We start from the raw sequence: 24,847 nt of genomic DNA on the forward strand, positions 1-24,847 counted from the left end.
CAAGAACATGGGATGACATTAGGAAGAGGTGGAATGACCTCTGGGGGAAGGCACGTTCCGTGGTATCCAGACACCAGATTGCTGTACAGAGGACTGGCGGTGGACCCCCACCTCCTCCCCCACAACTAACAACATGGGAGGAGCAAGTCTTGGCAATACTGCATCCTGAGGGCCTCGCAGGAGTAGCAGGAGGACTGGACTCTGGTAAGTCATATCTTAACTACTTCATCCCCCCCACCTGCATGCCATCACATATCCCCACCCTTATCCTCACCTCCATCACACTACTATCTCCATATGTCCCACCATCACAACCCACACATCTCAATACCAAGGCCCTGCATGCAACACCTATGCATGGACCACCATCACCAAAGCATGTCCAGCACATAAACTCACACAGACCCCAAAACAACTATCACAAAAGGACAAACACAATGACGCAAGCACAGGAGTAGATGGTACCTCACCCAATGCACAAGATGGCACACACAGATACTAAAACTATGCATTTACAACCCAACAGGACCCCTACCCAACGTCTCCGGACAGGAGGTGCCAGACATATCCAGTCCCCTCACAGAAGAGGCCCACAGTGATGACAGCAGCTCTGCACACCTGGATCAAGATGACCAGCCCGGCCCATCAGGGACCTCGGGACAGTTGGTTCCCCTGACACAGTCACAAACCACCACAGAGCCTCCCCCCTCAGGACACACCAGCACAGCACCCACCCAGCGGGCCCATCCCTCTGTCCCCAGGACACGTCAATCAGCAGTGTGTCCACCACTACAGGGAACTCAGGCAAACCCACCAACGCAAGAAAATCAGGGACCTAGGGTCAGTGGGCACACGGTTCAGGGGACAGAGGCACAGGATACCAGGGAAGCTGGGAGGACTGCTGTCCAACAGGGGGAGGACAGGCCCAGGGAACCCATTCTCCACGAGGCACTCTCCAACATCATGGGAGCATACCATCATTCCCAGGAGACCATGGCCAAGTTTCAGGAGTCCCAGCGGCTGTAGGAGGAACACTACCTGGGGATCAGGGAGGACTTGAAGTCCATTAACGCCACCCTGGTCAACATTGCAGGGGTGCTGGCAGACTTTGCCAACACCATGAGGGACTCAGTGGCACACCAACGGGCCCCTGACACTAGCCTGGACGATGAACAGCCCTCCACCTCCGCCGGCGCTAGTGGACAGGAGGTACTGCCACAGGAACAACAGGACACCCCACCCCTGCAGAAGGAGAACCACCCCGCAAACCGTCCCTGAGATCCTGGAACAAGACAGAGAACATTGCCAAGACCCCCGCCAGGAAATAAGACCCCCCTGAATGTCACCTTTCTGTCCCACTTTGTCACCCTGTCCACATTAAACTGCCATTGCTCCACTTCCTATGCCCCATTGGACAATGCACCTGTGATACAAATAGACTTGACTCTGCCGTGGACATTCCTCCACCATCACCCCAGCCCATTTCACACCCCTCTCCACTTATTTGCACAGAAATAAACACCCTTGAATCACAAAACAATCTGGAGTCAGTCTGTGCTTTCACAAAAGTGTGATTGCAATACCTCTGGAATATAGCAATGTCAGTGTAATTGTTCACATACCAATGTTACACAGCTGTAGGCCAGCAGTAAGCATAGCAGAGGGCACAAAGTGGGACCCAGATCTGTGAAATGGAAAGGCAAAGTAACAAGTCAGGGTCCATACACAGAGTGAAAATGGCAGACTTATGCTAGCTCCAACAATAGTATGAGATGTGGGAAGCAGTTCCATCTTCTTACCTGTGTCTCACTGGAAGTATTGCATGATGATGTTGTTACGGTTGTCCACATCTTCTTCGTCTGCCTCCTCTTCTTCACTGTCCACAGGCTCCACAACTGCCACAAGACCACCATCAGGCCCATCCTCCTGCAGAAAAGGCACCTGGCATCGCAAAGCCAGGTTGTGCAACATACAGCAGGCCACGATGAGCTGGCACACCTTCTTCGGTGAGTAGTATAGGGAGACACCTGTAAGATGGAGGCACCGGAATCTGGCCTTCAAGAGGCCGAAGGTGCGTTCTATAATTCTCCTAGTTCTCCCATGTGCCTCATTATAGCGTTCCTCTGCCCTTGTCCTGGGATTCCTCACTGGGGTCAGTAGCCATGACAGGTTGACGTAACCAGAGTCACCTGAAAATATTGAGGGACAACTGTTAGACATCCTCCAAGCATTAGGGAATCTCCCATACCCAGACAGCAAATGAAGCTGTGTGGGGACTTTAGGCTCCCCTATTAGCCACACACAGTGCCTCTGGAGTTGTCCCATCACATAAGGGATGCTGCTATTCCTCAAAATGTAAGCGTCATGCACTGAGCCAGGATACTTGGCATTCACATGGGAGATGTAATGGTCTGCCAAACACGCCATCTGCACATTCATTGAATGGTAGCTTTTCCGGTTTCTGTACACTTGTTTATTCCTGCAGGGGAGGACAAATGCCACATGTGTACCATCAATGGCACCAATGATGTTGGGGATATGTCCCAGGACATAAAAGTCACCTTTCACTGTGGGCAAATCCTCCACCTGAGGGAAAACGATGTAGCTGCGCATGTGTTTCAGCAGGGCAGACAACATTCTGGACAACACGTTAGAGAACATTGGCTGGGACATCCCTGATGCCATGGCCACTGTTGTTTGAAAAGACCCACTGGCCAGGAAATGGAGTACAGACAGAATCTGCACTAGAGGGGGGATTCCTGTGGGTGGGCGGATAGCTGACATCAGGTCTGTCTCCAGCTGGGCACGCAGTTCCATGATTGTTGCACAATCAAGTCTGTAAGTGATAATGATGTGTCTCTCTTCGATTGTCCACAGGTCCTCCAGGGGACTGTACACTGGAGGATGCCGCCATCTCATCACCTGCCCCAGCAGACGTGCCCTATGGAGGAGAACAGTGAGCAGTGGGTGAGCCACCACTTAGGTATCATAATGTGTTATTTGCTAAAACATTAGAAATTCGCTATGTGCCTTTATCTGTCGGTATTCCAGTCCAAAATAGGTGTGACGCAGTTTTCTTCCCTGCCATGTGGCCCACCGAAATGGCCGCTGCCTGACCTGTAAGGTGGGACAAGGGGAAATGAGGTAACAACACTGGCGTAGTACACGGTCGCGGTAGGCGGTCAAAGACCGCAGTGCAATTCAGAATTGGTTAACATTGGGCCCTATGGGTTCCGGGAGCCAATGACGATGTACGCCGGTGGTGATGGTATGCAATGCTGCGGACGTGGCCGCCATTTTCTAGCTGTTCACTCGCTTGATACTTGACCTTCAACAGGAGAGGACCTACACTGCAAGTGCTGCTGTGACCTGTGTCTGGAAGCGACAATGGCTACAGTGTCTAGGGAAAGGGCCCCTGCCTTCACTTCGGAGGAGTTGGAGAGACTGGTGGATGAGGTCCTACCCCAGTACACTTTACTCCATGGTCCTCCAGACAAACAGGTGAGTACACTGTGAGCATGGTGGATGGCACATGATTGTATGGAGTGTCGTGGATGGAAGAGGGTGGGGAGGGGGACAGGTCAGCATGTCAGGATAGTGTGTGTGTATGTATGTCTGGCCCAGAATGGCAGGTGCTTGGCAATCTGTGAGATGAAATGTACGGGAGAGTAACATCGATTCTTACTTCACTTTTCCTCTAGGTCAGCGCCCACCAGAAGAAGGGGATTTGGCATGCCATCGCTAAGGACGTCCGGACCCTGAGGGTCTACCATAGATGGAGCACCCACTGCCGGAAAAGATGGGAGGACCTGCGCCACTGGAGTAAGAAGACGGCGGAGGCCCAGTTGGGGATGGCCTCCCAACGTGGAAGGGGTGCCCGTCGCACCATGACCCCCCTGATGTTCCGGATCCTGGCGGTGGCCTATCTGGAGTTGGATGGGCGCTTGAGGGCATCACAGCAGCCACAAGGGGGTGAGTACACTGTCATTCAGCTGACTCTGCGCGCTTGACGAGGTGTCTGGCTGGGGGAAGTGGGCTGTGGGTTCCTCTAGGCCAGGGTGAACTTGGTAGGCTAGGTCCCTTGTTAGGCAGGCTCTGTAGCAACCCAACCCCACTACTGGTAATAGCTATCTACACCTAGTCAGGCTCCTGTTGCTTCCAGGTGTGCAGCGATTGGGCTTAGGCATCGTCCTACAATGGGCATGTTTTTTTCCTATGAACTGTTAGTGAATGGCTTAGTGCATAAGGCTGCTCCCTGTATGTTGTGTCCGCCAGCGGTAGTGGTGTTGCATGCACTGAACATGTGTTTCTTCTGTCTTCCCCCCCTTTTTGTTTTGTCACCCTGTTCTTGCATGCATTAGCATCATCTGGCAGAGGAGCAGTGGCACTGGAGCAGGAGGGAGCTGCATCCCACATGGCCCTGGAGGGTGAATTAACGGAGCCAGAAGCAACCAGTGGGACGAAGAGCGGGGGAGCTCTACGACGGGGACAGGAGCATACACCAGTGACAGCGACTTCTCCTCTAATGGGGGCTTCCACGGGTGGCGGGCACCTCTGTGCCCACTGCATTAAGGTACAGCCGCCACCCCACCTACCAGAACCGCCCTCCCAGCAGCCCCTCAGCGTGTGTCCCGTGCCTGCTCACCCAGAAGGGTGGGCATCTCCTTTGTCCTAGGCACTTCAGGCCCTGCCCCAGTCAGCCCTGCTGCCCTCAGTGAAGAGGCTATTGACCTCCTGAGATCCCTCACTGTTGGGTAATCTACCATTTTGAATGCATCCAGGGTGTTGAGAGGCATTTGCAACAAACAAATGCATGACTAGAGGGCAGTCATTCTGGGCAGGCAGCCCAACAGAGAGCATTTTAGGCTCTGGCCTCAGCACTGATGGCAGCCATTGTCCCTGTGTCCAGCCTCCCCCCTCCAACTTCCTCTACCCAGACCCAATCCCCTGTACCTCAGCCTATCCCAAGCACATCATCAGACTAGCATGCACACTCCTCAACACACAAGAGTGGACATGTCAAACATAAGCACCACACATCCCACAGGCACTCACACAGGCACCATCCACATGCAGACCCAGCAACATCCACTGCCTCCACTGTGTCCCCCTCCTCCACGTCCTCCTCCTCCCTCCCTGTCTCGTCTCCACTCACACCTGCATGCACTACATCCTCAGCCACTACCTCCATCACTAGCACGCCCATCACCACACACTGCTCACGTGCAATCACCACCCCCACTACCATTCACACATACCCTGTGTCCTCTCCCAGTGTGTCTGTGAGCCCTCCTCCCAAAGTACACAAACGCAGGCACACACCCACTCAACAGCGATCCATCTCACAACAGCCTCGGGCCCATGCACCTTCACCCAAATTCAGCAAACGTACACCTCCTACAACCACTACCTCCTCCTCCACTCCCAAACCCCCTCCATCTTCCTCTCCCAGTGTGTCTAAAAATCTTTTCCTGGCAAACTTTGACCTCTTCCCTTCACCTCCCCCCCCCCGGCCTTCCCCTAGGGCCAGGATTTCCAGGTCCCAGCCCAGCACCTCAGCCAGCAAACCCCCAGACACAGTGGTGCCAGCAACTGCGGTCTCATTGGGGCGCCACCCATCAGGGCTGCCAGTGTGCCACCTAGCGAGGCCACGGACATTCCGCCACCTGCCAAGGTGAAGAAGGTGCGCACATTCCAGAGGGAGAAGCCGCACCTACCAGCCACCAAGGGCTCCTCCAAACCAAAAGGGGACAGTGGCAAGACACCTGTGCCAACATCAAAGGTGGGGAAGGGACACAAGCTGAAGAGCAGCTCAGGACAGGGCACGGTGGCTCCGAATGAGGGACTAGAGTCACCCCTTCTGTCAACCACGACACAAGCCCCCTCCAGAACCAGTGGAGATTGACATCCACTACCACAGTCCTTGGCAGGATGGAGCACTCTGGGCACCAAGCCCCCTCCAGAACCAGTGGAGGTTGACATCCACTTGAGAGACTGACTTTGCACTCCCCAGGATAGAGCAGTGGGTAAACCACCCACTGGATAGACTTGAGAGACTGTGGCTTTGCACTCCCCAGGATAGTGCAGTGGGCAAACAACCCACTGGAAACACTTGAGAAACTGTGGTTTGCACTCCCCAGGATAGAGCAGTGGGCAAACCACCCACTGGAAAGACTTGAGAGACTGTGGCTTTGCACTCCCCAGGATACAGCAATGGGCATGGAGCCCCCTCGTGCAACAGTGGGGTTGTGCGTTCATCCGGCTGAGGTGCCCCCCCTCCCCCTCCCCCTGAGGTGCCTGTTTAATTTTGATCTGATGCCCCTGCAGTGTTCTCTCCATTTCGAGTCTGGTATCTTGTGTGGGCTTCGCCCATGCATTTTGGGACCACTGGTCCAGGGACAATGATTGCAACACTATCCGGACTTGTGTAGTTGGTGTACATATTTGTATATACTGATTTTTTAAATTTCTCTATCAGATTTTTCTTGATTACACTTGTTACAATCATTTCCTTTTGTCCTTGCGTTCTTCCAGGGGGTGAGGGGGTGTATCTGTAATGTTGCTGCATGTATTTGTGTGTATGGTGTTGTGGGTGAGGGTGGGGGTGGGGGCATTGCATGTTGAGTGTGTGTGTGTCACTCTCTTTTCCCTCCCCCCTCCCCCCTCCCCTGTGTTGTTGGTGCAGTATTCACCGTGGTCATCGACGGCGTCTGTCCTGCTCCTGATACAGAAGGAGGAAGAGCAGCATGGGCAGGACGTGCAGTTTGGGCTCCATGGCGACCTGGTTCCTCATTGGGTGTCGAGAGGTGAGTGGTTTCCCTTCTGTGGACTGTTTCTGCCGTGTTTTTGACAGGGCTGGTACCGCCCCAGAAAAGGTGGCGGATTGGTGCCTTGTAATACAGTGGGCGGTACATTGTCTTCCGCCTGTCTGTTGGCGGGTACCACCGCGGTGTTTGTTTCTACCGCCGTGGCGGTCAGAGTGTTAAAGTGGCTGTTTATGTTGGCGGTTTCCGTCATGGTCGTGATTCCATTTTCTTTCCGCCAGTTTTACCGCTGCTTTAACACCGACCGCCAGGGTTGTAATGAGGGCCTTAGTGTAAGATGTCATTCCTGTCCACCATAGTTCCATCTTGGGATAGCAGGCCAAGATGAAGCTAGGTAGATAGACAGGTCTCTGAGTTGAGCATGATCTATATATTTCTCACTCACAGATGAGTCCACGTCAATTGAGAGTTAACAAACAGGAGTATATGGGCAAGTGAACACTGGGCTGATGGCTGGAATTACAAACACAGGGCCTCCTGGGAGTTGCAGTCAAGTCACTCCCTCTACTTCCCAACACGTATCAAATGGTATACTCCCAGGTGAGCAAACTTCATTTGACAGTCAATATTGGGGGTATATTTTCAAGGGACCAGTGGGCTGGTGATTGGAATTACAGACACAGGGCCTCCTGGCAGTTGCAGTCAGGTCACTGTCTCTACTTCTTCAAACTTGACAAATGGTATACTTCCAGGCGAGTAAACTTCATTTGAGAGTTAACAAACAGGGGCATGTGGACAAGTGAACACTGGGCTGGTGGTTGGAATTACAGACACGGCTTTCTAGGCGCTGCAGTCAGGCCACTCCCGCTACTTCCCAACACTTGACAAATATTGGGTATTACATTTCTGTAGGCAGACTGCATTTAGGTTTGTGCACACATTTACATGTTGAAACATACCATGATTCCTGGGATGATTTTTTGATATGGAAAGACTTACAGGCAACATTTCGACTTATGACATGTGATCGGCCTTGGTAGCTATACTGTTGGGTCCAACAATACACATTGACAGTGTTACATCTCAGATACTCTGAGTATTGAATGTTGGTGAAGTACATGAACAGTGGCAAAAGCTGAGCTGTGAGCATGTAGCACATTGCATTTTTGCGACAGTTTTTGTGAGGTAACGTGCTAGATTGTGCTCCCCCAGGTATTTCTGTCAAGCCCTCAGTATGTAGGATGGTCAAAACCTTCTCCTCCCATGGAAAGAGTCTTAATGGGGAATTTGGAGGGCCACCGCCAGTCTTGTTGACCTCCATTTGTTTCCTGATGACCAGGGAATGCACCTTGCCCCTCAGGTCGTTCAGCCTCTTCCTAATGTCCTCCTTTGTGTGCAGGGTGGTAGCTACAGCATTCATTATGTCAATGATCCTTTGCCACAATTCAATTTTTCTACTGAGAGGAGTATGCTGGACTTGGGCTCCAAACAATTGTGGCTCTACTCTTATGATTTCATCCATCATGACTCTCAACTCATCTTCAGAGAAACGGGAATTTTTGACACATGACATGGTGGACAACTATAGTGGGTGACAGGGACTTACTTAACAGGGGACGTGCAATAGGGAGTGAATGGACTAAAGTGTGTGCAAGGTGTTAAATGGAATGGTGAAAAAAGAGGTCCCTTATCTATTAATATTAACAAAACAGTAGTCTCTGGTGTCTTTCTTGCGGGGGAGATGTAAAGGGTTGTCATTTCCTTTGAAAGGGTGTGTTTTATGGTGTGATTTGCAGGTGTATCTACTGGACCAATGTGTGTCAGCTGTGTTGTTTTTTAATTCATCCATTATCCACTTGTCTGTTACTTTGCTGAACGCTTACTGCTGTGGTCGATTGCCATTGGCTAACCACCGCAAGGAGTCTGCCACGGTGACTGTGTGTTTGTAATAGGCTTGGTGGTTGGCCGCAGAGATGATGTCGCCGGAGGTTGGACCGCCTAGATACCAGACGGCTGCGCCTCTGTCAGTCTGCCTTTTTTGCTTGGTTTGCAGTGGTTTTGCCTGTTCCCATCGTAATATGGCAGGCTAGGGACCCCCGGTGCAGCAGTCTTTTTTTGGGCAGCCAATATGGTGGTCTGTCGATCTGACCACCAAACTCATAATCAGGCCCTTAGCCTTTCTTCCATTGAGTACCCCATTGTTTCCACTTCTTATGGATGTAGGTATCAGGGGGTTGTGTACAAAGTAAGATTGCGTCCTCTCCTTTTCTGAAGGCACTCATGGACCACTCCCAAGCTAGCTCAATATGTAGGAGCCCTCCAGGATTTGCTAAAAGCTGACCACTTTAGAAAAGTTCCCTGGTTCAAGAGCTTCAAAGACATGTTGTGTTCACTCGGGTTGCCAGGGTTGTAGGATCGTCCAGAGGCTGCTAAATTTCCATCTAAGGATGATTTTAAATAGTGCTATTGGATGGCTGTAGCTACTGATGAATTGCGAAGTGCTGCTTGCTCTAAGATATCATGTGAGTTTATTGATTTTAAATGTGAGAGCAGATATGAAGTGTTCTGTGATCAGATTCAGGTAGCTAAGGACAGGAAACTCTATTTTCAGTTTTCCAGTAGTTGCCCTACTGTTAAGATCGTTTACTTCAAAATGGTCGAGCGGGGGAGAAATTCTATGTCCAGCTTGCAACTTTTATAATGAGAGTGTATCCCATGTTTTATTGCTTTGTCCAGTTTATGCATTGCTCTGCAGAATGTGGCTAACCCCAGTGGGCAGATTTTTAGGTGTCTAAAGTCACTCAGTTGCCCTTTGTATTGTCAGGATGGACACTCAACAGGTCTCAGCCATTTCCTTGCCAAGTTTCTTGCCACAATGTGTCTCCTTATGACAAAAATCCTCTTCTTATTAGAAAAAGCTTGAAGATGCTGGGTAGCTTAATTGTTACATTTTTTACTATTCACGTACAGTAAGCTTATATATGTTTTAAATTAATAGTATTATCTGCATTATTTGTAAAGTATTGATGACATGGTGTTTTAATTTGCTCGTAGGCTATACTCATGATTTTAACAATCGTTCATGTTTTGTCGTCGGAATTAGATTGTATGTTTATATTCATCCTTCACATTCTGTTTGCAATTTTATGGCCCTGGCGGGCGTCATAAAGCCACCAATAGGTATTTATAGTTAGGACCATATTTCCATAGAAAAAGCAGTTTTTGACTTGCCTATATCTTGGGCACCTTTTGATGAATCTTCATGAAATTTTCCAAAAAAAGCGTTGTGGTGATCCTTATTGCACGCAGAAAGTTTTGAGGTGATCCGTCAAGCAGGGGAAGAGAAAAAGGAGGGATGACAAAAGTTGTGTTTCCCATGTTAATTCCATTAGGACCTTTAGACACGTCTACAGCCCGAACCGCTGGACGGAATTTCACCAAATTTGGCAGAAAGCTAGGTTTCTGTATGCAGGTCCTGCTTTCACTTATTTGGTTCAAATCTGTTCAGTAATTTTTGAGATACTAAAATGAAAACACATTTGTATATCTCGCACTGTGATGACTTTGCGAATACTTTGCGAATAATTAGTGAAATTCGCAATTTTTTTGTGAATACATGTGGAAAAACAAGCATTGCAATTGGCTGACCACAACCTGACTAGAAAGTTGTGGCTGCCATTTCATTTCATGGGACACAGTCACCGGTGATGAAAATCCAAATTGAAAGTGGCTTAAGGGGTCAAGGTGGCGATACCCTGACTCCAGCATTGTGTTATAGGTGTGTTTTAGGGGAAAATTATGGGTTTAACTAATTTGGCATCACCATGAGTGATATTTGCAAACAAATCACTAATTTTTACGAATTATTCACTAATATGGAAACATTTGAAAGAACAACCACAGACTCATTCATACACTAATTCATTCACTCATAACTGGACTCAGAGACTCATGCGCCCACTCACACACCCACTCAGAAACTCATGCACCCACACACCTCCACTCAGACACACACACCCACTCAAACACTCATGTACCCACTCAGAGAGACAGGCACTGTAGCCAACCTGCACTGGCCATGGCCAAAGGACATGCATGGGGTTGGGTGTTTATAAGGGCTTTGCTGCCAGGCCAGGCTGCAGGCCAGGCCTTGCAACCAACCCCCACTGCGCACTCCTAAAGCCATGCGTGACAAGGGTTGGAATGACATATAGGCCCTCATTACAACCTTGGCGGGCAGCAGAGGCCAGCCTCATTATGACATCCCCGCTGGGCTGGCGGGCGGAAACAGAGTTTCCGCCCGCCGGCCCAGCGGGAATGTTAGCCGTAACATTGGAGCCGGCTCCTAATGGAGCTGGCGATGTTGCGGCCGTGCGACTGGTGCAGCTGCACCCGTCGCGCTTTTCACTGTCTGCTTTGCAGACATTGAAAAGCAGGGTGGGGCTGTGCCCAGGGGCCACTGCACTGCCCATGCCAAGTGCATGGGCAGTGCAGGAACCCCCAGGGGCCCCGCGACTCCCCTTCCCACCAGACAGGCTGGCGGTAAGGGGAGTCGTAATCCCCTGGGCAGAGCTGCAAACAGCGCTGCCCTGGCGGATTAAAACTGCCAGGACAACCATGGCGGGAAAACGCTAGTCCCGGCGGTGCGACCGCCGTGCTACTGCCGCGGTCGTAATACGGCAGATTTTACCGCCAGCCTGTTGGTGGTACAATCGCCAAAACAGCCCTGGCGGTCTTTGACCATCAGGGTTGTAATGAGGCCCATAGCAATTTAAAATGCCTTATGTTAAAAAACCATAGAAATTCCCTGAAAATAATTCATATATGCAACAAAAAGAACTGCATTGCGCTGTGTGAAGGCTTGTATTTCAATATTATTTATTATTCTTGTCAGTGCACTGATCTGTGATATGATTAGCTTCTGTCTGAATAACATTTTTTTTCTATTTGATGAAAAGCTGTACAGACAGATTCAGGGCACAGCGATGGGGACATGTTTCGCACCCAGTTATGCAAATTCGGTTATGGGGTGGTGGGAAGAACAGATATCCACCAACATACCAGATTATGACAAGAATGTTGTTCTGTGGTGTCGGTATATAGACGGCATCTTTGTGATCTGGAAAGGTGATGAGGAGTCTGCAATGAGCTTTGTGGCAGCTTTGAATGTGAATGATTATAATTTGCATCTGAGTGAACAATGCAGCTAGAAACACATTCAATTTTTGTTGATGTTGATGTTGATGTGTTGGTCCATGAGGCATCATTAAGGACTAAAATGCATAGAAAAGCTGCTGCTGGGAACAGTCTATTAAATGCGTATAGTGCACATCCACCTAAGCTTATTGCTAGTATACCTTTTGGCGAATTTTTTAGAGCTCGTAGGATTTGTAGTATGGGGGAAGATTATCAGAAAGAAAGTGAGAGCATGATAAGGCGTTTTCAAGAGAGAGGATACAATAGCAAGATTAACTTACAAGCCAAAAGAAAAGCAGACAACATAAAGAGGGAGAACTTGTTATACCCGAGGTTGGAAACAGATAGAATTGAGCAGAATGTGAGATTTGTTACTACATATTCCAATCAATCACAGACTATGAGACAGATTTTGAATAAGAGTTGGGACATTTTACATACAGATTCTGTTCTAAGTAATGTCATATCTAATATGCCCTTGATTACTTTTCGGAAGAGTAGATCACTAAGAGAAGATTTAAGTCATAATATGGTCACAAGTGGTAATGTGAGGGCAATAGCATCAGATAACCCGGTGGGGTTTTTCTGCTGAAAACATTGTAAAGCTTGCAGGCATAGTGACAATTGCTTTGAAGTAATTGGAGATAATTGACATTGGACCCATCAAATTCGAGGTCATTATAATAGCAATACAGACTTTTTTATATATTGTTTGCGATGCTCGTGTAAGAAATTATGTGTGGGCAGTACAATAGATAAAGCTAAGAAAAGGGTTCTGGAGCATATTAGAGCCTTCGTAATTATGATCGAACCTATCCAGTAGCAAGGCATTTTCAGGAGAAGCATAATGGGGATGAACAGCTGCTTAGTTTTGCGGTCATTGATCAGATCAAGTCTACCGCTCGGGGTGGTAACAGAGAGAGAAAAATGAGGATTCTAGAATCTAAGATGATAATCAGGCTTAACACCCTGAGCCCAGTGGACCTTAACTCAAGTGAGGAAATGAATGTACATTTTGGTTGAATTGAGTTGCTGGCTACATTTTGTATTCAATATTTTTTAAGCATTTCTGTACCTTATAGGTTTTATATTTATATTTTGTAGATGTGTTGGTCTCTGTAGTGGTGCTGCATACAAGAGGTCTGTGGAAAATCCATAGAAATTTCATGTTGTGGAACCACTAGCCCCCTTTCCTCAGTTCTCGGCTGACGTATCACCCCTAAACTGGCCATGAAGAAACTAGTCAAAAAAAGCACCTTTTTGGATAATATTCTGAAGATTCTTTGAACAGTGTCAGAGTTATTAGCAAACCAAAAAAGGGATTTCCAATGGAAACATACCCCTAACTATAACTCGATCAACAACAGAATATCTGAAACAAAAGTATTGTGTGGAAAGAATATTGTGTCAAAAATATTGAGGGCCATATTACTGAGCAGTTGAGGTCTTAAGCAGTGCATGGCAGCGGCAGAGGTTATAGTTATTGCTCCTAACAATAACTTGTAAATGTATGTGTTTTTCTTAGTTCAAAACATTAATGTTATCATTGACATATTCATCTAACTATATTGGTCCTTAACCTTTGGATTCCTTGGTGGATTTTTAGGGTTTTCTTTATGTAAAGTACTACCTAATTACCATACTTAATGCAACCCCCGAGGCCGTATTTGTTTTAACTTAAAGGGGGCGGTGCACAGCCCCACTCCCTGAGCCTTATTAGGCCCTGAGAACCCAATCCCCCAGTGCCATTTCTAAAATAACAGGGGAGAGGGCCACACAGCCTCCCTACTCAAGCCATTATTGGTCCCAGGGGCCACATCCCACTGGGCCACTTATTTAAATAAAGGGGAGGAGGGTTATGTGCCCTCCTCCCCAAGCCATTGTCAGCTCCTAGAAGCCCATGCCCCAATGTTTTGTGTGATTTTTATGGGGAGGGGGCTCATGGTCCCCCTCCCCTAGCTGATGATTTTGGCTCTGGGAACCACATTCACTGTGGCCTGATGGTAAGTTTAGGAGGAGGGGGCACACGGCTCCCCTCTCCAGGCCGATTTAAGCCTTGGGAACCCCATTCCTAGGGCTCAGCATTATGTTAAGGAGGAGGGGCTCATGCCCCCCCTCTCTAGGCTTATTTTGACTACGGGAACCCTATCCCCTGAGGCCTGGCATTATTGTTGGGGGAGAGGGGGCACACAGACCCCCTCCTCAGGCTGTCATTGGCCCCAGGGACCCCATCACCCGGGGCCTGGTGTGATTATGAGGGGTAGAAGGGCATGCAGCCCTCCCTCCCTGGGTTGATTATGGCCCTGGGGACCCCATCCCTCATGTGATTATGAGGGGGAGGTGAACATTCATTCCACCTCCCCCGGCTGTTATCAGCCCCAAGGACCCCATCCTCTGGGGCCCAGTGTGAATATGGGGAGGGGGCACACTCCATCCCCTGGAGCCCTGCAGAATAAAAAGTGGGTGTCCTGAACCATTTTCCCATTGGGGGCTGAGGTGGAGCACAAAGGCCCTTGCGGCTCCCGATGGCTCCTACAATTCAGTGGGAACCACCATTTCTCCCACCCCTAGGGAGCATATCCTAATGCTGTTCCCTGAGGGCAGGAGCAATATTTAGATCTGTTTCTCTGCCTGCATGTTGCTTGCAGTCTATCAGTTAACTAACTATATATATATATATATATATATATATATATATATATATATATATTAAGCATCTCTTCTCAAAATCCCCCTTTTTTTGTACTTTAATATTATTTTACATGAATTTGAGATAGTAATATGTAATCCAGTGACACAGATGACAGTTACTGATGAAGGTTAAAGATGTAAATGATCAGGCGTGAACCCAGCCAGATCTGCTGATACACATCAAGGGGGAGGGGACGGGGAGCTAGACAACTGAATGTTTTACTCCAATAGGGCTAACATCACTTACCTTAGGTTAAAGTCAGCCTTCTAACAGACTTCATGAAAGACCACCACTCCTGAGTAGCCAGAATATAGGCCACGGAGAACCTATTCTATTCACAATAGTCAGTTGTTTTTTATATCACTCCTTGTTTTAGGGTTCTTTTAATACCACCCTTATAGCTACTTCCCTGTGCAAAATAGTTTTTAAAGCAGAAGAGTCACACTTTGTAGCAAACAAATAAAGTTATCTTCTGTATGTACATGTGGATTTTGTGGCTACCAAAACAGATTTAATGGCATTTGAATACAGCTCATGGGAGACTACTGTTTCAGGCCATTTGTGTTTACTTCAGCAGTTTTCTTAGAGTAAATCTTGCATAAAATATCTGTGTATTTCCACAGCTCACCTTTCTTATCCAAAGACAATGCAAGAAGTGATGGTCCCACTCATCGGTCAGCCAAACTGCGATTATCTCTATCACATAGGGTCAGGTGTGAGCTCCATGAAACCTATAATCCTCAGAGACATGATATGTGCCGGCTATGTGAAAGGTGAAAAAGACTCTTGCCAGGTGAGTGACTTTGAAGTATTAACTGAATTATTTCTCGTGAAGGAGCAAATGACCAAGAATATACGATGTTCAAGAAAATAACGATGGTCTCACCATGCACTATAAAAATTTAAATATCCTCTGCTGTCCCTTTATCCATAGTGCGAGTCACCTCAAGTTCCATTACCTTCTAAAGGAACTCATTGGTCACTTGCAATAATCATATAATATAACCTTAGAATCCGCCGTAGTGGGCTCTACTGGCCATTAAAGGCCCGCTCCCGCATTAAAGGTCCGGGCCTGTAATGGCTGGTAGAGCCCGCTATGGCGGGTTCCAAGGCTATTAGAACATTCTGCCACTAGAAGGCAGAATGTTCTATCAAATAAAACAAATTCCTCATGAAGCCCGAGAGGATTAAACTCACCTCGAGCTCCATGAGGCTTTGTTCACAACTTATGCTGTGAACAAAGAACATTGGAACGTTGACGCTCCGGGCTTTTACCAACCAATAAAAGCCCGGAGCACTCCAATGTCTGCAATGGAGCCCCCAACATTCCAATGTTCTAATGTACATTAATGCCCGGAGAGGGATATTGGGATTTGACCATCCAATAGGAGGACTGCCTTTGCTGGCTATATTTAATTTTACAGGTTGACAAAGGTAGCAATATCTGGCTGACAAACTCTGAACATCCCTGCTGTGTGCTCTGTGTAAGGAGGAATTAAATTGAGAGCTCTTCCAAGCCATACATTTTGGGAGGTTCCCTTCTTATTTGTGACTTTTGGGTGAACACAATCCACTACTATTGCTATTTTTATGAAACTTAGCAAACAAAATGCATTCTGTACAATAAGCAAATGTTAATAGACAGTAATGGCACTATCCTTGATCAAAAAGCATACGTGAACTGCATACTAATGAAATCAACAGTTGTGCAAAAGGAGACAATGTGGTTAAAAATGCTAGTCAAGACTATGAAATTCATTTTCTTTTAGCTGCAGGATGTATATAAACACACATATTTTGATGTAGGAAAACCTGTGTTTTTAAGTGTTATTTTATAGTAGGTCAGGGTTTAGTGTAAACAAGTAAAAAAATATTTGCAGTCCTGGGGTGTATTACAGTAAAGGCCCTGGGGGCGCAATGGGCATGTGCACCTAGTTTGTGCGCCAAAGGCACTTTGGTATTACAGAAAATGCAGCAGATGCGTGAACGGCCCTTCTGTAATACAGAAAGCGTTGGCACACATGTAATGCCAGGACTATTTTGAAATAACGTTCTATCATTTGCATGGGGGCGTGGCCCCATGCAAAGGAGTGAATATCTTTGCCTCAGTACTATGATGTATTATGGACACAAGCGCAAAGCTAAAGAAGGTGTCAGGAGGCCCACTGAAATGCGTCACAAAAAGGTGGCACACTGTCAGTGTGCTCCATGATGGCATCCCTCTGGAGGAAACATCCCCTTGCAGGTAGGTCTAGTCACCGGCAAAGGTTATCTCTAATCTCTATTTGGAGTACAGATGGGTTGCCATCTGCATAGTAAAAAGCTTTAAAGCATTCAGTCAGGTTTTTTTCTTGAATGCGCTGCCCTCAAAGCAGCACAAGTTTGTGGTTGCCCTGGGGCACCACAAGCATTCTATTATGGCTGAATTTTCCCTGTTTGTGCACTGTGCATCCATTTAAAGGTGCGCTACGGCACAAACAGGAAAAGTACACCCTATGCATGATGAGGGCCCAGGAAGAGAATCTTTGGCAGCAGGAAAGCAGTGTCAGGATTGGCGCAGGGCAGGCTGGAAGCCTGTTCCTGCAGGGACGTCGAGGGAGAGGAGCAGTGCGTCACTGCTACGGAGGAGGTAAGTGTAATTATTTTTTACTTTTTATTTTATTTTATTTTATAAATTCTCCCCGCACCCCCTCCCGCGCGCACTGCCCCCAGTTACACCTGTGTGCAGCGACTGCATGTTAACATTCAGTGTCGAAAAGTAACATTCTGTACAGCAAGGGATGAAAGGCTCATTATTGATGGAAAAACTGGCAACACTTAAATTGTAGGGCCTGATTTAGATTTCATTGGACTGGTTACTCCACCATAAAGGTGAAAAGATTGCCCATCCGCCGAAATATAAATCCCATCAGAGATAATGGGATTTATATTTCAGTGGACGGGCTATCCAACACTGTTGTGACGAGTAACCTTAGGGCCTGATTTAGATTTCAACGGAGGGTTTACTCTGTCACAATAGTGATGGGTATTTCTCTGCCAAAATCTAAATACCATAGCAAACAATGGTATTTAGATTTCACTCGAAGGGATATCTGTCACCGTTGTGACAAAGTAACCCTTCTGAGATCTAAATCAGGCTCTCAGTCTTGTAGTTGATAATGTAGTAACTTTAGCTAACAGCCCTGTTGGGGTTTGTGTGGCATCAGAATTTGATAGTAATCAAATTTCACAAGCCTCTAACGAGTTTAATAATAGCTCAAGGGAGTCGGTGTTCTGCTCCTAGCCAGAATAAAAAAAAAATCACCTTTAGTGGGTGTGGGGCGGGGTTCATTGAAGATTGTAGAAAGTAAAAAAAACTCTTACAAAAACCCTGAGTAGGCCCTTCTGATGTCAAACAGAATTTTCTGAGAAGAGGAGGCAATATCAGGCCCACATAGAAGGCATGTGGAGAGGTAACCCTGGATGGGATTCCCTCTATCCCATTACAACTAGATCAATTTTCCTGCACCCACAGTTTCTGGGAGCAGTTCACAGGGCATCATTTTACTGCCCCAAAATTTGTGGCTGGTAAAATTGTATGAGGATTGAGCTGCAAGGACAGCTCAACCACGCCAATGGCACCTACCCAACCATTTCCTGCAGCAAGGGGCTAGCATGAAATATCCCCATTGGTGGAGGGTGTTTAACTCAGAATAGCCAGATTTCAGTGTGTTAATACCCGCCTTAAAATGTTATTTCCAGCCTTTCAGTGTCCCTCCCCAAAATCTGGCCCAATTATAATCTGGGCTGTAGTAGGGATAGAATATTATGGAAAAATTAATTGAATGAAAAAGCATGAACACATCTGCAAGGTTGATCAAAGTGTAGGAGCTCTAGGGATTTCTGTAATGTTGTGACATTGGCAATTCAAGAGGATACATTTTACCAGACACTTGAAACGTAACATACATATGCTACAACACTAGCAGAGTTCTCCATCAACAGAGAGCCTACTCAGCCTAGGCTGTGATACACAAATAATGGTGTGTCAATATGGGTCCTACTTTTAGCTAGGGGCCTGGATGCACCTGGCCTCAAGAGGTCGTCCCCCAGATCTTGGTAGAATTATATTATTGGTACACTATCTAAGAAGGGTGACAGAAAAGATCCAGCTTGTTACCACCAAATGTTCTTTACTGATACTTCCATCAAGTTATCGAGCAAAATACTTGTGAGCTGAACTCTTGGTTTGAGGGAGGTTTTTGATGCACAGTTTGGCTTCAGCAACGAACTGTGCATCAAGGAACAGTACCTGTTTGGGTCAAGAACAAATACATGACAGTGGAAAAACAATCATTGCATAGCTTTTGGTCATATGAATAGGTTTCACTTCGGGGGATCTCTGTATGATATGGGTTTAGAGACACCTATTCAATTGTTTTTTTTTAATCCACTGTTACATCCAGGAAGCCCCAGCGATGAGCACCCAATTTTTTCATGTTTCCAAAGGTCTTAGACCAGGTTACCTCCTGCACCCTTTTTTTTTACCTTATACTTTAATCGTTTGAAATAGGAAATGGGAGTGAGGACTCTATTTTGTACATGTGGCAGACACCATTTTAATTTCAAGAACTTTAAATGGTCTCCAATTGTTGATCAATCAGTATTCGAACTATAGCAGATTGCTGACAATGACGACCAGGACTATTTGCACAGGTTGTGTTAGGTAAAAGTGAGACCTTTTCCTATTGAGTACTTTCATATAAAGACAACTTGAATTGGAAACCCATATTGTCTCATAGAAGTACCAGATTAAACCAGGTTGATAGGTTCTTTTTTTCAGAAAGTTGAGGAGTAAAAAATTTCCTGATTACTGCTACACAACTGATTGGAAATCAGGTGCAAAGTGCAGTTTGTGCCTGACCTAGATTCCAAAGCCCATGTTTATGGGTGGTTTGAGCCATTTTAGTGTCATTTATTTTGATGCTAAAATGGCGTAAACATAACTTTAACTTTTAAAAAATATTTTGACACTAGACCCATCTAGAGTCAAAATATTGGAGTAAACGCCATTTCTATGATGCACGAACCCACCTTGCGCAATGAGATGCAAGGTAGGCGTTCCTCTCCTGGAAATTACACTAACCCTCTAGCGCCATATTTACCTCCCTGCTCATAAACAACATGCAAGGAGGAGGCGGACCAAAATAATGGCACTAAGCCAGCTCAGTATCATAATTTAACGCCTGGGTCAGACCAGGCATTAAAGGCCAGATAGGCCCATTTCCATGGTGAAACACCATGGAATGGGCACAAAAATGCCCACTCCAAGCCCCAGAAACACCACCACATACACCACAGGGACACTACAGGAGGAGGGAGCCCATCCCAGATAAGTTGCAGGTAAGTACTTTTTTAAGTCTATGGTGTGCCACTGGGGCACCTTACATGAGGTCCTCTGCCTGGCACAGGATATATTGGGCTTGCCCAAGGGACACTGGTCTCCTGTGGTGGCCACTGGGGTGGTGGGGAAGACTCCTGTCTATACTTACACAGGAGTCATTTCTTGTCTGCTTGTGCATTAGAAAATGACGCTAGGCTGATTAGCGGCAGAAATTTTGCTGCTAACCAGCCTAACGTCATTTCTGACCCACTGGCGCCATTTCCCTTAAAGCCATTCCCCCAAGCTAGCGTCTTTTTCTTATTTACGCTAGCCATTCTTTAGCACCATTGTGCGTCATTTTATAAATATGGTGCATGGATCGCTTTAAGGAATGGTATTAGCCGGCGTTAAAAGAAATTACACACAACTGAGTTAGCGAAGTTGTGCGTCATTTGTCAGAAATATGGGCTCAAGTTGGGCGATATTTGCTCAATGCCTAAATTGAGCTGGGGCTTGAAGGTCCGGTCCACTGGCACATTTTTGGGGGACCGGAACTTATTTTTAATCATTAGACTAGTACACAGCACAGGAAAGAAAAAGACAGCAAAGAGGGAAAGGAAGAGAAATACTGAAAAACAGTGAAAAGGGGAGAAAGTAAAGATGAGTAAGAACCTGCAAGAGTGAGACAAAGGGGAGACAAAAGGTCAAAGAGAGTTTGTTGGTGGCAGAAAGAGGCATAAGATGCAATCAAGATTTTACATCCTTTTTATATGGCAAGCCTGGCAACCCAGAAGGGAAATTCAGGACAGCCAGCTGAGAAAATTTGGGCATTGGCACTTACTATTTACAAATGAAGCTCCGTATTTGCTCATGTACTCATTTCTCCTGTGTTGTATGGCTATGTGGAAATTATATATCCTGTGCTGTTTGGCCCCAAATTTTCAGTAAATAAAACCTGGAGAGAATCTTTTTGGAAAATAGCCTATAATTCCAATCTGCAGACCAACTGCGCCAGACCAAACACCTCCTTACCTTCAGGAAACTTCTCAAGACCTGGCAGTTTGAGCACTAGCAGCACCTCCCCATCCCTTTCTCCCCCTCCCCTCCTCAGTGCCTTGAGACCCTCATGGGTGAGTAGTGCGCTTTACAGATTCCTGATTGATTGATTGATTGGAAGGCTTTTCTAATGCTCTTATACGAATTGCATAATGTTACCAAGATCTTCACCAGCTTTACCTAATTTTATAGATATAAGTACATTTTTACCTCTTAGTTCTATTCTGAAAAATCCTTTGCATTTTGAATTCCAAAATCTTTCCTCAATGGAAATACAGTGGTTTTAATTTGTAGCAAGAATCGGAGGTTTGAGCGGTAATCCTTTTTAATTGTGTTTGTTCAAGCTAGACCACTAGTTTTCAGATGAAAATTTCAGAGAAAAGTGAGAGTCTGTTAGAGCATTTATTGAGAATGTTTAAAATCAGATGACGCTTTCAAGTATTGGACATTTCTTGGTTTCAGCAATCACCTCAAGCCACAGGATTATTTCTGTTGATTCAAGAACCGAGAAAAGCCCATTTGTCCCACTTCTTCTATTTGTTATTCTTCGTCATGTTTCTCCTCTAACCATTCCCCTATGTATGCTACCCCCTTGTCATCTAGGGAGACTCTGGAGGACCTCTGGTGTGTGCAGAAGAGGGCGGCACTTGGTTCCTGGCAGGCATCGTGAGCTGGGGAGAGGGATGCGCTAAGGCCAATCGCCCCGGAGTCTACACCCTTGTCACCGCTTACACCGAATGGATTCAGCAATATGTGACAAATGTAACATTCCATCAGGCGGTTTTCAAAATCACTAGTAACAGTATAACCAGCAGCCATACTACGAGCTTTGGCAAGAGCTCTGGCACTAGCGTCATCAGCAAAACCAGCACCAACACTTTGTGCAGAGTTTTCTCGTTCTTTCTTCCATTTTTATTACTTCTTTTATTGAAGGACATCTAAAAGTGCATTGACCATGTGACGTTTTTAGATACTTAGCCTCATAATTTGTATCCTTTTGACGAAGATAATTGTATGAAAGAGGAATTTTCCCATGATCATTCACACACTTGACTGGGTGGCCATAAAACAGTAATGTATCAAGAGATTGTACTCCACAATCAAAGCACAAGCAATATTTCAAATGAGATCTAACGGTAATGGAAGTTAGAACATTTTTGTCATAAATCTGTAAACACAAAATAAAGAGTACCTTCCTGATCACTTATGTTGATGTCCAAGAGATAAGGAAGAGGTGCGGACGGAGTAAGTAAATGCAAATATATCAGCAAATGTATCTCAAATAATAAAAAAATATACTGTTACTTATAATTTTATGCTTGCATCACTGTGCTACATTCCATCATAAATTAAATGTTATCTATATAATATTGTTGCTTTTATACATTGTCCTAGCTGTTTGCAGAATATTCCAGGGGAGGCCTACTCTCACAATGGTATATATCTTTATTCATGTCCATCCGAGTCAAAATGGGGTCCATGTTCTCACCTGTTTCTTTTTGCCTTTGCTCCAGTCCGAAGTTTGCTACCCATGAACCCCATAATATCTGGAATTTTCGGGCAGTACATAGATCTCATGATCACTTATTTACTGGCCACATCCAGGGCCAGATTTACCATTCTTTCATGCAACGCAGCAAGATAACTTACTGAGCTGAGTGAAAGGGAGAAAGCAGGAATGAGCCATATCTATTAAGATATGGCACATTCCTGCTCTCTGCCTGCACTGGCACACAATCTGCTGTCTAGTGCCAATGCAGGCACCCTTGCACCATAGTGAAAGAGCACCTCCGTTGCATGCAGGATTGTGTTTCTGCAGGAAGGTGTCCCTTCCTGCACAAAAACAATCCTCAGAGGCCTCTTGCTCTTTTTAAGTATGATGCAGCGTTCAGCACATTCAGAAAGAGGACCCAATAAGGAGAAATATAGATATTTCCGCCTCTCTTGGGATGGCTTAGCATTTTGACACAATCCTGGTTTCTCAATCTTGGTAAATCAGGGAATGTGCCAAAATCCATGGGTGGTTGTGTGGGACTACCCGTAGTCCACCCATGGAATGCCTTTCCAGGTCAAAGTAATGAGAGGCAGCAACTAGCACTGCCATGCGTTACTCCAGATTTACCAAGCAACGAAGGGAGGCTGTGCGTTGCTTGGTAAATCTAACTTAGGTATTGCGTTGCCATTGCAATACCATGCGTGACACAAGGGTGATGCAATATACCATGATAAGTATGCCCTCCAGTATCTGCAGAAGTGAAGAAGGTGGAATGCCTCTGGACCACACTTTCATGGGTATCCAAAAGGTGAATTGAGAGGCTTGATGGGTAAGATAAATTGATCCTTGAGAGGAGGATGGAAGATCCAGATTCAAAAGTTAGGATGCTGCTTGTAAACTGAAATGGTCTTCTTCTAAAAGACATACTTTGTAGAATACACATGAGCCACATTGCAGTTGATTAATAGGAAAATGGGTGGCATGGATTAGAAAACGGAGCATAAGAAGATGGACAGTAATACTGCAGGTGAGAAGTGGGAAATGCTTTTTAGGCCAGCGAGGCTAAGAAAATAGTTCATGTGCTCAAGACGTCCAGAAGAATAGCCAAGATAGCAAAAATATCGATTTGTTTGGTTTCGAAGCAGGGCCTAAAAGACAGAATGGAAAAAATATCTTTCCAACTTCCTGACAGAGCTGCTGGATCTAGATTATAATTAGTGCACACAGCTGCCAATTTCCCAAATCATAAGTCACAGCATGAGTATATGTAAACTAAAATGTGGCAATTTGTCTGGCGCGCCCAGGCCTGATTCTCAAAGGCATCTGGTAAACTAAGTTAGGCATGAAAGAAAGGCATACACAAGAGATAGAGCACACCACAAGGGCCTTTTTGATCTCCCAATATCTATTTATTCCAATATCTGTTTATTTTTTAAGATATGCTATCAAGGGCGGCTCCTTCGCTATGGCAAAGGAGCATCGCCTCCCCGGCCAGGAGATGAAAAATAAAATGATAGTTGCACTATCATTTTATTTTTCATCTGCTGGCTCAGCCAGCAGTACAGGGAAGGGTGGGGCAGGGCCATAGGAGGTGGGAGGAGGAGGGTGTGCACCTAAGTGCACATGTGTGTTTGGCCGGCCGTCTCAGGCCAGCCAAACATACATGCGTGCTTAGGTTTCTCCAGCCCAGCTGTGCTGTGTCTGAGCAGCAGTCGGAGCCACTCAGACCAATCCTGGTGCTGCTTTCATGCTATTTTTAGCATGAAAGCAGCATCGAGATTGCTGGGGGGCCTGTGCTGGTTTCCCAGTGACTGCTGGGACACCACATGGAGGGAATAGGAGCGCATGGCGGCAGGAGATGGAGAAGGCGGTAAGGTAAGTAATTTTTTTACTTTCCCCCCTCTGCCTCCATCCCCTCTCCTGCCCTCTCCCCGACCCTCCCGTGAGGTTTGCGGTCACCGCCACTGTATGCTATTTGAACATAGAATAAACCACATTAATCTAACAGTATGCTGGTTCTACATGACAATGAAAAGTCAGTTAAATGATTACATTTAATGGGCTAAACTACAGACAAAGTGCACTACAACGCTATGACATGTCATGCTGCCAAAAACAGAAATTGGCAACATGTATGGAACTGTTGCCACGAAATGAGTGAAGTGGTGTTGACCCCATTACACCTATATAAAATCAAATCAAACACATTGATCTCCAAACCGCCAGTATCCTGGTTGAGATGAACTAGCTGCTGCACCTCATGCGACTTGCAAGTTTATAAT

At 46.3% G+C, this 24,847-nt stretch overlaps 1 protein-coding gene across 1 annotated transcript in view; it reads left to right on the plus strand.

Moving 5' to 3' along the window:
• LOC138304302 (serine protease 27-like) overlaps positions 1-22,384 on the plus strand; it is a 422,171-nt gene extending 399,787 nt beyond the window's left edge. Inside the window, exons 5-6 of the mRNA XM_069244254.1 lie at positions 15,276-15,445; positions 21,674-22,384. Of these exons, the coding sequence (XP_069100355.1) occupies positions 15,276-15,445; positions 21,674-22,012 (509 nt within the window). The 3' untranslated portion in view covers positions 22,013-22,384. The remainder of the gene's footprint in view (positions 1-15,275; positions 15,446-21,673) is intronic.
• The last annotated feature ends 2,463 nt before the right edge of the window (positions 22,385-24,847 follow it).

Source organism: Pleurodeles waltl, chromosome 7 (genome assembly GCF_031143425.1).
Source record: "Pleurodeles waltl isolate 20211129_DDA chromosome 7, aPleWal1.hap1.20221129, whole genome shotgun sequence".
In the NCBI taxonomy this organism is placed as follows: domain Eukaryota; kingdom Metazoa; phylum Chordata; class Amphibia; order Caudata; family Salamandridae; genus Pleurodeles; species Pleurodeles waltl.